Consider the following 15302-nt stretch of genomic DNA (forward strand, 5'->3'; position numbering starts at 1 on the left):
TTTTGACCATTTTTGGTAATTGGTCATGTGACCACCCTCCAGGGAAGCCCATTGCATGGACCCTGACATGTGGGATACATTTGAAAAATTGCAATGAAATGCCGAGGGCTACATTTGAAATTTTGCAATGAAATACCCAGGGTATCTATTGAAAAATCGCAATGAAATGCGCCAGGTATCCATTGAAATTTTGCAATGAAATATCCAGGGATACATTTGAAAAATCGCAATGAAATGCCCAGGGTATCTATTGAAAAATCGCAATGAAATGCACCAGGTATCCATTGAAATTTTGCAATGAAATATCCAGGGATACATTTGAAAAATCACAATGAAATACCCAGGGATACATTTGAAAAATCACAATGGAATGCCCAGGGTATCTATTGAAAAATCGCAATGAAATATCCAGGGCTGCAATTGAAATTTTGCAGAAAATGCGCTGGGTATCTATGGAAAATTCACTATGAAATACCCAGGCCTACATTTGAAATGCCTTTCAAAAAATCCTAAGCATTATAGATATGGCCTCTAGGCTTAAGTCTAAGTTATAGAAATGACCCTCTAGGCTTGGGTCTAGGTTATAGAAATAAAGTGGTAGCCACTAGTGCTCTGCCTGTAAGTGGCAATTTCTTGAGACATTTTTTTCAGCTTAAACAAACGTCCAAACAGTTGATTTAACCGGTGAAAATCCAGGCAATCAATATCACTTGGTCGGGATGAATAAGACTGTTGACAGAGTTCGTTTCCCTGGAGAATACATTGCAGACCTTAAAGGTTCGATCCATAAGCATAAGAAAGCCAAACGAACATGTATGTAACCTCACAACTATACTCTCGACTAACATTGAATATTTTTCAAGATGCCGATATTCTCTTTGGCATGCGCCCAACGGTTACAGCCAATTAGTGGTACAATAGTGAAAATGATGATCCTAATGATAATTTTTGTAGGACTGTATCGTCTGCAGTCCAATCGTACATACAAATAACATAGTATCCCTTACATAGCCAGTCGTGTATCTAATGCCTCGAACTGGCCCACATCCTTATTTTTTGTTATTTGAACAAAAGGTATTAGACAAACATGCATCAATTCTGATCTGAAAAGTGGACGTCCACTTCTCAGTTTAAAATTTATCATTGTTTGGTCGAAGTTATCAATCACATCCATCGATACCTACTCGAGCTATTTGAACCTGGGTCTCAATTGATGCGTCTGAATTTTTTTCACTATCTTTTTGATACATCTCACCTGAAGAACCTACAGGAGGACTAGAATCCGCCTCTCTCACCCCAGTCATGATCGTCTAATTCAAGCACGGCATTGACAATTATGTCGCGAGGACAATCAGTCCCATGACGGCAAACCAACTGGAAGATAATACATTCACGGTCGTCAACCTTCTTCTCAAGTGCGATTCTTTCACCGTGGAGCCTAGGGAGCAGCTGTGTGCGTGGGGTAGATCTCGTCCAATCGAAACACTGGCTCCTCAAGACGGTAGTCGCTCCATGCTTGAATCCATCGCAAAAATTTTCTTTCGTTGAACTTGTTGACACTAGGATCATTACACGTTTTCAGTTCAAGTACGTTTGCACCTGGCAACGTCTGTCCTGGGTAAAACGCCTGTCGTGGATATGCCAATTAAATCTCTACCAAAACTCTATAACAAAGCATGATTTCGTTATGCTTATTGGCATTTGCGGTCCCGGCCCTCTAACATTTCGCGACATACGTCTTACAAACATTTGGCAGCCCATACGCCACGCCGTCTTGTTAACTTGGTCCGAATGTCAATATACACCCTTTAACGTCATAGCTGATGCTCTGGGGGATTACTTTGATCGCCAATGTAGGAACATATTCGAAGATTACTCAACTCCTTCTAGTCAAATAGGAGGTGGTCGTACCATTGTCAGGACCCTCTTAGGCATCGACATAAAAGAATTTGTGTCATCCCACAAAGGACTAGAGGGTTGTGACGCGGATTTATTTGAATTTATCAATTACTGTGAATTGGACATTGCAGAAGAATGCATGCGACGAGATGCGACCTCATTCACGTGCAATCTGCCCCTCACTATTGTTGGAAAGTTGTTGAACACGCAAGACCTCGACGCTTTGGCAAAAATGCATGGTATCAAACTGCCTTCGCGCCTCAAGAAGCCTGACAAATTATTATTGTTCGAAAATCATCATTGCTCTATATGCGAAAGTCACACGTCGCTATTCTGTTACTCTTCAGATAATGTCAAACGCGTAAAGGCTCACTTGAGACAAAGAAAACTCAGAAATCTACTAAATTCTCCCAAGTACATTCGCAAAAGTCGAAAACCAGTATTCAAAAAATTGGCTGGAAGTAATTCAGTCCCATTGAGCACTGTCTCGAATTCCCTCTTCCCCCCACATCCACCATCACAGAAAGACATCCATCGCATAATCTCAGGGTTTTGTCGTGATATGAGACTGGTCAATTTTGAACAAGCTGGATGTGCTGTTTGTGGCGAGCTTGCGTTATTGTCGAAATTGAAAAATATCAAAGACTTGAACTGCTCTTTGAGTCCGCTTATCGAGTACGGTGTGACGAGGAAAGAACGCCAGTCTGCTTCCAACCCTATTTGTGATATTGAAGGACCTGTACTAGACGGCAAATGCACAGGGGTGTGCGAATGTTGCGAAGCAAGTCTCATGAAAGGGACAACTCCGAAATATGCTCTTGCAAATGGTCTCTGGATAGGAGATGTTCCCCCTCAATTGCAAAATTTAACTTTTGCCGAGCAACTTCTGATTGCTCGTGTTCGACACAACCATTGTCGGGTGCGGGTAGCCTCTGGCAGAGTAAAGATGACAGCAAATGTCATCATGTTCTCCAATCCGACATTGAAAGTATACCACAAACTTCCTCCATCAAGAGAGGAACTTGACCAAGTTTTAGCATTCGTGTTTACTGGAAGTGCCCAACCCTGTGACAAAGATTTTGAAAGAACACCTATGTTGGTTCACAGGAACAAAGTGGCTGCAGCCTTAGAATGGCTCAAACTGAATCATGCAGATTACGAAGATCTAGAAATATCCGCTGAAAATTTGAATACTTATCCTCTGAACAGTGTTCTGGTCCATGTTGATTATCGTAAGACATCAGAGGGTTCTAGCAATAAACTTGCATCCACTATGAGTGTGCATGATATGGAAGAAGAGGAAGGTACTGAAGAAGGAGACTGCTCTTTCACAGTTCACAGGCTCACTGGTCTTGAGTATTCCAACATGACAATGAAGGCCCTGAAAGCCGCAGCTTTACTTCACCTTGAAAGCGAGGGTAAAACATTGGGGATTGGTCACAACTCCGTTCCTCAGTCTATGTACGATAATCCACAAGCGTATCCTCAAATGTTTCCATGGCTGTTTCCATATGGTTTAGGACGTATTGGCCAAGCTAGGCATACAAACAAAAATTCGGAAATGAAGATCAAAAAACATTTCTTATTGTATCACGATAAGTGATTTCAAACCGATGTGTATTTTCCCATCGTTGCATTCAATCATGAGCAACTCAAGGGTGGTGTAACCGGTAGTTTTCTTCTAGCGAAGAGACACAAATTTGGCGAAATTTCTGAAAAACTAAAACAAATCAAACCCGATGTTTTGAAAAGCATTGCTGAAAGATTGAAAGGAGGCGAAAGGGTCAAGCCAGAAACTAATGAGGAAAGCTTTGCTTTTCCATCTTAGAATCTATAGACCATATCGGCGGCGACGTGAAAGGATCTTTGACAAAAAAAAAGCACATGCGAAATGAAATATGGTCCACCATCGCTTTTAAAGGAGCTCCTACGTGGTTTATCACACTTTCACCGGCAGACAATCGGCACCCTCTCTGTCTTTATTTCGCTGATGAACAAATCAAATTCTGTCCTGATCTGCGATCTGCGCAAGAACATTATCGTCTTGTGAGTAAGAACCCTGTAGCGGCTCTTGTTTCATTAAACACGTCTTGGGTGTGGGCACAAACGATCACAGATTATATGGCGATACTTCTGCATATTACGGAACTGTAGAGCAACAAGGGCGTCTGACGCTACACTTTCATATGTTGCTTTGGATAAAAGGTGCATTGTCTCCTCAGGAAATTAGGGACCGTCTGATGGCTGCTGACGGGCCCTTTCAAGAAGTGTTAATAACTTATTTAGAAGGTTCACACGTGGGAGAATTCTTAACAGGCACAATGAACGACATTAAAGCAAAAGTGCCTATAGTCAATTCCACAAAGCAGGGAATTCACGCTATTTTAAAACCCGATGACATAGCGCCGGAGATACCTACCGACTATCGAGATCCAACACAAACTTTCCCAGATATGCCGCCTTCGCTGTGTACCCATGAAAACTGCAATAACTGTTTCCAATGTCTAGCGGTCAAAAATTGGTTTAGCCATTACAATAACACAGTAGACGACCTCATCTTTCGTTCAAACCTACATAGGACTTGTACTCCCATGGTCAAAGTCGTTAGCAAAGCAAAGAAAAAAGGAGTAAACGATACATCTCAAGACGAGGTCTTTACCTTCCCCGGGTTATTCCGTATGGAATCCATGTGGAATCCATGGAATCCATGGAATCCATGTTGGCTGAGGACCCAGCCATTTTCTTATTCCATAGACCTCATGGATTCCATATGGAATGACCATGGAATGGTCATGGAATGATTAATTCCATATGGACTCCAACACCACTCCATATGGATTCCATTGGATTCCACATGGAATGCAGGCATATCCACCTTGGATTCCATGGAGCAGTCCACATGGATTCCATGGATGACCATTATACCATTAGAATACAGTATTTATAGTGTCCTTACTATATTTAAGTAAAAATAGAAATTTTACATCAACGGGAATTGAACAGTCAACCTCGTCAATATTAGCAGTGCTCAAACCAACTGAGCCACGAAGGCATTATCATAAGGTAAAGTAAAGGTATATATATACTGCCTTTGTCATGTGGCATCTCAAACGTGACACGACGCGTTGCCAAAATGCCACGTCGTTTCTTCCTTCCACCACCACCATCACCATCCACCCCACCGTCTCAAGCCACGACCGCCCACGACATCGACGACGATGACGACCACCACCACCACCACGCTGACGACGACCACCATGCTGACGATGCACGACGACACGCAACGTCGTCAACAACCACCCCGCCGTTACAAGAGCCAAACGACGTGGCAACGCCCCGTCACGTGGATGGGAGGCGACGACGATGACGACGTGGAACGTCAATGGACGTTCCGCCTTGACTCCAGCCCAGGTAAGTGGACTGGGTAACCCCTCCCAGTCCACCTTTTGACAACAACAAACCAGGTGCCATGTCGCAGTCAGCGACGTGGCAACCAAACGACGAACGGACACAACAACCGACGAGCCCGCCCACCCACAAACAACGCACACCGCCCCACATGACCCCCACTGCCCACGAGCGCCCACGAAAAGAAACGAGCGCCCAGACACGACAGCGAACGCCCACGACACGACAACCAACGAGCCCGCCCACCCATGAACGACGCACACCGCCCTGCACAACCCCCACCGCCCACAAACGACCCCAAAGGACCCCAAACACCCATGACACGACAACAGACGAGCCCGCCCACCTATGAACGACGTACACCCACCCAAACGAGCCGCAGCGCCCACGAGACGACTGCACGCAAACGAAAACAAACGCCCAGCAGACGAAGACGACGACCGCCCACAAGACCCAGCACCATCCCCAACGCGAGTGCCCATGAACGACAACGACAACGAGCACCCACCAACGAAAACGGACGCCCACGAAATGACGACGACCGCCCACCAACATGAACAGACATGGGCAAGGACGAGCCTAGGTGAGCTCCCCCTCCCTCCCCCCTCCCATTGCTCCCCCCTCCCTCCATTGCTCCCTCTCCCTCCATTGCTCCCCTCCCATTGCTCCCTCTCCCTCCATTGCCCCCCCTCCCTTCATCAATCCCCACCACTCTCTCCCCCTCACTCTCTCCCCCCTCACTCTCCACCACACACACTCCTCTCAATCACTTCTCCCTTCAATATTTAATGTAGTAAAATAAATATATGTAGTCCTATTCAATACATTTTAAATTCTCCCTGTTCAGTTATTAGTATGGAATAAGTGTAAAACTAACTGTAGAACCACTGGTCCTTACCATATTTTATCATAAAACCATGGCCTAGGCCAGGAAGGCCTTGTGCATAGCTCCACATACTTTTATGAAAAGTATATCATATATATCCCAGGCCCTTTTATGATAAGGATTTTTTTCATAAGAGGCCTTGTGCATTTCAATAAACAACAATTTGTAGTGTCCACTTTTTGAATGTACAAAAGTTTGTCTTGTCTGCCTTTTTGACACTACAAAAGTTTGGAGTGTCTGCTTTCTGAAATTACAAAAGTTTGTAGTCTGATTTTCTGACATACACTGTGTAGTGTCTTTGACTATGTTAAGGTTCATGGGGATATGGCTGAAGGATTGAGTTGGCTTGACACCCATCTATCTATTGCTGCATCAGTGGTTTTGTATCATGCTCAACTTGTCTTTGACATAAGTAGAGCCTATTCTATCCTTTCATGTTAATAGTTACCCTCCTCTCTCAAACTATACTTAACTCTGATTCATTAGTCCATGATGAAAAAGCCTTACCAATTTCAAGATTGTCTTTCTCACATGACTCCTCAATGAAGATTGAGAAAGAGACATGACCCAATTGCCCCTTATCCTTCACCTATCAGTCCTTCTGAATGAGCTAAGACTGAATGATGAAAGGTTGGAAGGTGTCAAGGGATCATGCTATGAAAAGCCTGGATAGGCTGCCAGGTATCACACACAATTCATAATTTTCAGAGAAGTCACTTTCAACAATAACTATAGTCAAATACAACAGTGGCTACTAATGTGAATACCAGGTCAAAGATAGGATGGCGGCTTCTGATTTAAAAAGAGAGGACAACGGTCCTAATGCAAAAGACAGGTTGAGCATGATACCAAAACCAATGATGCAACAATGTATATATGTCAATCCTTCAACCATATCCCCATGAACCTTAACATAGTCAAAGACACTACACAGTATATGTCAGAAAATCAGACTACAACCTTTTGTAATTTCAGAAAGCAGACACTCCAAACTTTTGTAGTGTCAAAAAGGCAGACAAGACAAACTTTTGTAGGTTCAAAAAGTGGACACTACAAATTGTTGTAGTCTCAAAAAAGCAGACACTACAACTTTTGTAGTCTTGAAAAGCAGACAATACAAACTTTTGTAGTCTCAAATAGCAGACACTACAAACTTTTGTAGTCCAAAAAAAGGGGACACTACAACTTTTGTAGTCTCAAATAGCAGACAATAGAAACTTTTGTAGTCTAAAAAAAGGGGACACTAGAAACTTCTGTAGTCTAACCAAAGGGGACACTAGAAACTTATGTTAGTAAAATTTGTAGTCTATTTCCGACATTTTGTAGTCTTTTGTAGTCTTTTAGTAAATTGTATAGTCTATTAGTAAACTTTAAACCTTGTAAGGTATGTCCAACTTTTGTAGTCTTTTGTAGTCTATCAGTGGTCCTTATAGTCTATGTCAGACTTTTTGTAGCCTTTTGTAGGCTATCCATGTCAATTTCCCTTTTGAGGTATGCACCTTCCTTTTTGGCACAATTTTCCCACGATATGATAATTGTAGCCTCTTCTCTTGGATTTCTAAATGTGTTGAAATCATCTTGTTTGGTTTTGTTTTCATGGAGAAAAATGCAAAAACAAAACAAACAAAAAAAAGCTGGCAATGAGAAAAATATTTTACCTCATATCTCTACAATGAAAGCACTTTACAACATAATTTAAACAGATTCAGGAAGCTACAGTGCAGGACTACAATTTTTGTTTTTAACCATTTTAGGCAACTGGTCATGTGACCATTCTCCTGATGACCCACCTGACAGCAGCCAATGAAAAGGGCTGGCCTGCAATGAAAAGTATCCAATGAAATATCCTGGCCTGCAATGAAAAGCTACCAATGAAAATACCAGCAGCAATGAAAAGCGGTCAATGAAAAGAGCTGGCCTGCAATGAAAAGTATCCAATGAAATATCCTGGCCTGCAATGAAAAGCTACCAATGAAAAGACCAGCAGCAATGAAAAGCAGTCAATGAAAAGAGCTGGCAGCAATGAAAAGTATCCAATGATAAGACCTGGCCTGCAATGAAAAGCAGTCAATGAAAAGAGCTGGCCTGCAATGAAAAGCTACCAATGAAAATACCAGCAGCAATGAAAAGCAGTCAATGATAAGAGCTGGCCTGCAATGAAAAGCAGTCAATGAAATAGCCTGGCCTGCAATGAAAAGCTACCAATGAAAATACCAGCAGCAATGAAAAGCAGTCAATGATAAGAGCTGGCCTGCAATGAAAAGTATCCAATGAAATATCCTGGCCTGCAATGAAAAGCTATCAATGAAAATACCAGCAGCAATGAAAAGTGGTCAATGAGAAAGGCTGGCCTGCAATGAAAAGTAGCCAATGAAAATCCTAGAGAGCAATGAAAAGCTACCAATGAAATATCCTGGCCTGCAATGAAAAGCACCCAATGAAAATGCCAGCAGCAATGAAAAGTGGATAATGAAAATGGCTGGCCAGCAATGAAAAGTGGTCAATGAAAATGGCTGGACTGCAATGAAAAGCAGTTAATGATGAGTTGTGACCTGCAATGAAAAGTTATTGAAATGCACAAGGCCTCTTATGAAAAAAATCCTTATCATAAAAGGGCCTGGGATATATATGATATACTTTTCATAAAAGTATGTGGAGCTATGCACAAGGCCTTCCTGGCCTAGGCCATGGTTTTATGATTTGGATGGTAAGCACCACTCGTAGAACTGATGATGTGGACTTAGATAAGTCTGGAATTATGATTCCATACAGTTATTCCATCTGGATTCCACATGGAAAAAGTATGGAATCCATCCAAAAAAATTATGGAATCCATCTGGAAAAAGCATGGATTCCATCAACCAAAGTATGGATTCCATCTGGAAAGGCATGGATTCCATCAACCAAAGTATGGATTCCATCAACCATTCCATGGAATCCATCAGCCATTCCATGGAATCCACCTGGGGGAAGTATGGATTCCATCCAGTCCATATGGAATAACCTGGGGAGGGTAAAGTATTGCTCAAGACGAATCCACAGAAACTGATATTCAAGGACCAAGAGGATGCCTAAACAAGGATGGAATTTGTAAAGCACGATTTCCTAGAGAAATTTTCCATCAAACTGAAGTAGATCCAGTTGACGGTCATCTCAATATGAAAAAATTGGAACCTATGATGAACACCCTCACACCTTGCGTAACGTACTTAATGCGGTCCAACACTGATGTGACTAGTTTGCTATCGGGCACTGCAGTTAAAGCAATCGTGGCCTACATATCTGATTACATCACTAAGCAGAGCTTGAAAACGCATCAAATTTTTTCTTCAGCATATGATATTTTTGAATCAAATCCACATCTTGTTGACGGAGAAGTCAAGCCATTGGAAGGTGCTCAAAAAATATTGCTCAAAGTTGTTAATAGCTTGTCTACGAAGATCGAATTGGGAAGTCCGATGGCTGCTATGTACCTTTTAGAACATCCAGACCACTACACTAGCCATAAATTTGTGACGTTTTGGTGGAAAGGTTTTGTGTACCACATTCGTAGGGCCTGGGATACAACATCTAACGATGACAATTTAGACGATTATAAATCAGATGAAAACGAGCAAAATAATTTAGAGATGAACGTAGATTTGCTGAACACTCACCTCGATGTGGATCGCGGCATGGAGATCGATTCAATTGCCAATTTGCCTGAGGAAATTAACAATGATATGAACGTTGATGCCGATTTGCCCGAGAAAACTAACGACGATATGAACGTTGATCACGACAAAGCTACCAACAATCATATGTACAAAGGAGGAGGTCACGATAACGCATTAAACGACAAAGCCACAAATATAACGACAAGCGAAGTGGTACAAAAAGTTTTAAGTCAGTTTGACTGTCGTAATGAAGAAGACCTTGTTGAACACGGAAATAACGATTATGATGACGAAATGGCTAATCAAAACGACACTCGACATGACGTATACGACGAAAGAATTCACACTCTTGAGAAACTATATGAGGATGGTACGGCTTTTGGTCCAAGGCAAGACGATGACCAAACTAAGAACGAGGATAAAGTTGTCCTGGGGCGAGAACAAGGTCACTATGTTGCTAAATCCAACGTAGATGACTACATTTATCAACCTGAAGCTTTCTCAAATCTTACTCTCATTGAATGGATGCAGACATCAGTGAGAAAGCGTCGGTCGAAGAAAGCCCAAATAGATTTCCTCGAAGTATTGCAAACGGCACATGACACAGATATTCAAGAAGTTGAGAGGGACGACGACACCCTCGACATCTTGAAACATGCCTTTTTGCCCGAACATCCTCTATACAAAACACATGCCGTCTCTTGCGACCCCAATCGATTAACAAACTTCATACCCAACTTTGTTGGAGGCACTTTACCCCGCGCTGACCAGGGAGACAGAGAATTTTACTGTTGTACTATGCTCACTCTGCTTGTTCCTTGGAGAACTGGTAAGGAATTAAAACAAGAAGGTGAAAGTTGGCATGACGCTTTTACCACATTTCCATTTTCTTCCGAACAAAAGAGGTTGATGAGTAACTTCAACTTGAGGTACGAGTGCAACGATGCAAGAGATGATTATCACGCCATATTGAAAGCAAAAGGTGTTGCGGCGAATAAAGTATTCTCTATTGGCGATAGGTTCATGGGTGAAGTTGATCTCGACATCGACCCAGACAATGGAACAACATACGGTTTAGAATACAATATAATGGACGAGACAGCTCCAGAAATTGGCAAAATCTCTCAACGCAAACTTTCCCAGATGGCCGATGTGGACAGAATCATGATGTCTTGTGGTTGGCTCGACAATTGCAAAAATTATATAATACAGCCCTACACACATTTCAAGCCACAAATATTACGTAGTGCAAATCAGTGGAAAACACTCGTTAACGAAGCAAAGCAAAAACTGTTAACACTAAAAAATGCACATCTGCCTACGTCCGAAGAGCAACAACCCATAGATTCAGATAAATCTTCAGATAAAGTACATGTGCTAACCGCGAATTATTTCACCAAGACATTCAAAGCGCAGAAGGAGATTCATAACGACATAATCGATGAAACGGTGATAAAGTACAAACTAAATGACGAACAAGAGCAAGCTTTTCGAATTGTCGCTAACCATGCCTCCTCCTTGGCACCCCCAAATCAACTCAAAATGTATCTCAGCGGTATGGGAGGTACCGGCAAGAGTCAAGTACTCAAGGCTATTGCAGAAATGTTTGAACGGAAAAAGGAGGCCCATCGTTTTATAATATTAGCGCCTACGGGTACCGCAGCCGCTTTATTAAACGGTCATACTTATCATTCGGTGTTAAGTATACGCATTTCAAAAAAAGAAGATGAGGATCGACAACCTCGTATTTCCGAAGCGAAAGCGGTACACGACGCGCGCATACGCATGCAAGGCATACAATATGTCTTCATTGATGAAATATCCATGGTAGCATGTCATGAGCTCTACGCTATTAGTTCACGTTTAAGTCAAGTTCGAAACGTTCATGATAAACCTTTTGGTGGTATTAACATGATCGTAGCAGGAGACTTTGCTCAACTACCCCCCGCAAGAGGACATGCCCTTTATAGCAATGAAGTTGCCAAAGTTCAAGACTTCTCACATTCTAAGAATTCACAAGAAAGCACAATAGGTAAAATCTTATGGCATCAATTTACTACAGTTGTTATTTTGAAACAAAATATGAGGCAAACAGTACAGTCTCCTGAAGATGCGAAATTGCAAACTGCTTTGGAAAACATGAGATACGCACCTTGTACGCACAGCGACGTCGTCTTTTTGAACACTAGAATTGCCAGCAGATGAAGGGATCAACCTCAAATCAATGACCCTCGCTTTCGACACATGTCAATCATAACTGCCTGGAATTCTCAAAAAGACAGAATTAACGAAATAGGTAGCAATCGTTTTGCTCATGATACTGGTCAAAGCCTGGAGCATTTCTACTCCATTGACAAACTTAGCAACTCCGCTTCGCCCACAGGAAAAACTGGTTGCCTGGGAAACATTGCTATCGGACTACAAAGTGTCTTATGGGATGCATCGCCGTGTACCAGTGAACACATTCCAGGAAAATTGTCAATCTGTTTAGGTATGCCCGTCATGGTCAGGATCAATGATGCTACAGAACTCTGCATCACAAAAGGACAAGAGGCTGTCGTCGTAGGATGGAATGATTTCATCAGAGACCATGGAAAAAAGGTACTAGAAACACTGTTCGTGAAACTCGTAAATCCCCCGAGAAATGTAGAACTGCCAGGCCTTCCACTCAACGTCGTACCTATGTCAAGAACGAGTTCTACAGTCAAAGCTCTACTGCCCAACGATCATATGGTAACCCTCACTCGACAACAAGTTATGGTCTTGCCCAATTTTTCTATGACTGATTATGCTGCTCAAGGTAAGACCCGACCTTTAAACATTGTGGAGCTCAATAATTGCAAGACCACTCAATCTTATTACACCTGCCTGTCCAGAAGTGCATCAGCTGATGGCACTATCATTGTCCAAGGTTTTGACACTCGTAAAATAACAAAAGGTATATCAGGTTTCCTCAGACAAGAATTTAGAGAATTGTTTTTACTCGATGAGGTAACAACTATGCGTTACCACGGGACGTTACCTGAAGGCATCTTCGGAGACTTGAGAAATCCAACCGTCCGCGCATATCAATTGTGGAAAAGAATCAAAAAAAAGGAGCAATTGCCTTGCATTGCCGCGTTGAGATGGGGCCCTACAGATCAAGAAATAAAAGACATACAAAAGGATGGCACCTGGGACCTCAAAATAAATGCCCAGACCGCCATTTCAAACTATATCCCTGATCCAAGTAAAATCAAACCTAAAACGAATACATCTTCAACTGAAAAAGCCAAAAAAAAAACCAATACAACGACACAATCCGAAATGACAATAACTAATTATTCGCCGGTAGGTCCTATCTGGGATGCCATCTCATATAGTTGCACTTACGACGCACCCTTTGCGATCCTGTATAATATGTGGAAAGAAAACAAACGTGCACATATGATCAAGTTGTCCTCACTCAGCGTTTATATGAAAACTGTGGTACAAGGTTTCGCAGCCTATGAAAACAGCACATGCAGCCTTGAAGTCACCAGAGATATCACGCGACAACTACTGTACAAGTATGACAACGACTCATATCCAAAGGGCCATGTTTTTACCGACATCCAACAGCTTATCAAGGAAATTGTAGGTCATCCTTCCATGTTTACTTCGCCTGTTACTTGTCCTGATTGCAATTACAAAACTACTCAAATGTTTGGTAACATCAGGGAATTTACGGCACTTGAAGGTTTAGAACTACAGCAAACCCAACACCGTTGTCTTTCTGAAGCACTTCAAATCTGCTTGAACGGTTGGCGACGTTGCCCAAAATGTTTCAGACGTTCCCATGAAGTCATGCTTCGCCTGCCTGATATTTTACCATACGCACCCCACTTGTTAGTGGTACAGCTTCATCAAGAAGATCTGATCATCGACACCAAATTCAAACTGTTTTGCGATAATAGGTCATTAACATTTACCTTGCATGGTGTAATTTACGCGGGTAATTATCATTTCAACAGTCGCATCATCACTTCAGACGGGAAGATATGGTTCCATGACGGCCAAAATGGAGCGCGCGCATTTCCAGTATCACATATACATTCACAGCCCTCTGACACATGGTTAAATACATGCAATGACAAACATGCCTCTTTCGCAATATATTCTCTGATTGGTTGAGTCCCGATAGTAATATCTCTCAACATCTTGTGGTCAGCCAAAGATCTGTCCAACACGGAACTTTTGTTGCAACCAGCCGCGGAGGATGCCACTGCACTAGTAGCTACCACTTTTATGATAAAATACAGGCAAGTGCCTGCACACCGACATCCACACTGCCTAATGAATTTATGAAATGAGAAGAGTAGGTAAAACTTATGAAATGTATTTCATTTCTTTACCAGTGCTTCTCATGACTATTTCATAACTGTCCTGAGACATATTTCAATACTACTTCATTGCAATTTCATTACTGCCTGGCCTTCCATTTCATTGTCTACCCAGCATTGTTTCATTGCTATTTCATTCTTGCCTGACTTTTAATTTCATTGCCTACCCAGCCTTATTTCATTGCCTTTTCATATCCTTGCCTGGGCTACTTCATATTCATTTCATATCCCTGCCTGGACAATTTCATATCCCTGCCTGGGCAGTCTCATATCCCTGCCTGGGCAATTTCATATCCTTGCCTGAGCAATCTCATATCCCTGCCTGGGCTACTTCATATTCATTTCATTTCTTGACTTAGGCAATTTCATATCCCTGCCTGGGTAATTTCATATCCTTGCCTGGGCAATCTCATATCCCTGCCTGGGCTACTTCATATTCATTTCATTTCTTGCCTTAGGCAATTTCATATCCCTTCCTGCATAATTTCATATCCCTGCCTGGGCAATTTCATATCTATTTCATTCCCTACCTTGGGCAATTTCATATCCTTGCCTTTGCAATCTCATATCCCTGCCTGGGCTATTTCATACCTACCCTACTGCATTTATCATTGCCCCCTCAGAATGTCAGGCACTGCCTTCAGGGTCCATTTCAGGGTCCATCCCAAAGAGGAAACATCACCTGGTTTGACCAAAAGTGAAGAAAACCAAGAGGAGAATGTTTTTACCTATCAGGGTCCATATAATGGGATGTTGGGATGATGGTCACATGACCAATTACCAAAAATGGTCAAAAATGAAAGTTGTAGCCCTACACTATAGCTTCCTGAATCTGTTTGAATTAGAAAAGTTTGTAGTGTCCACTTTTTGGGACTACAAAAGTTTGTAGTTGACATGTAGTTTATGGTGTTCTTGGCTCTGTCCAGATTATGGGGGTGAGGTTGAAGGGTTGACATGATCTTACTTACATATTACCAATGCTGCTGCATTAGTTTTTGACATTATGCACAAGTTGTCTTCACATTAGGAAAGGCTATCCTATGCCTTCATAATGGCACCTACTGTCCTATCTCAAAATATAATTATTATAAG

The 15302-nt window shown here is 42.1% G+C and overlaps 3 protein-coding genes across 3 annotated transcripts; all 3 read left to right on the forward strand.

The window, feature by feature from the left end:
- Positions 1-4085: 4085 nt before the first annotated feature.
- LACBIDRAFT_304619 (uncharacterized protein) lies at positions 4086-4700 on the forward strand (the record flags this gene model as incomplete). The annotated part of the gene is made up of 1 exon (XM_001884873.1): positions 4086-4700. One exon carries the CDS (start codon positions 4086-4088, stop codon positions 4698-4700), a length of 615 nt encoding a protein of 204 aa, XP_001884908.1.
- Positions 4701-5117: 417 nt separating this feature from the next.
- Positions 5118-5659, forward strand: LACBIDRAFT_304620 (uncharacterized protein; the record flags this gene model as incomplete). The annotated part of the gene is made up of 2 exons (XM_001884874.1): positions 5118-5310; positions 5364-5659. 2 exons carry the CDS (start codon positions 5118-5120, stop codon positions 5657-5659), a joined length of 489 nt encoding a protein of 162 aa, XP_001884909.1.
- A 6434-nt stretch (positions 5660-12093) lies between these two features.
- LACBIDRAFT_304622 (uncharacterized protein) lies at positions 12094-14001 on the forward strand (the record flags this gene model as incomplete). Its single annotated transcript, XM_001884875.1, has 1 exon — positions 12094-14001. The coding sequence occupies one exon, from the start codon at positions 12094-12096 to the stop codon at positions 13999-14001; it is 1908 nt and encodes a 635-aa protein (XP_001884910.1).
- Between the last annotated feature and the right edge of the window lie 1301 nt (positions 14002-15302).

The sequence above is a fragment of the Laccaria bicolor genome, genomic scaffold, assembly GCF_000143565.1.
Source record: "Laccaria bicolor S238N-H82 LACBIscaffold_28 genomic scaffold, whole genome shotgun sequence".
NCBI lineage: Eukaryota > Fungi > Basidiomycota > Agaricomycetes > Agaricales > Hydnangiaceae > Laccaria > Laccaria bicolor.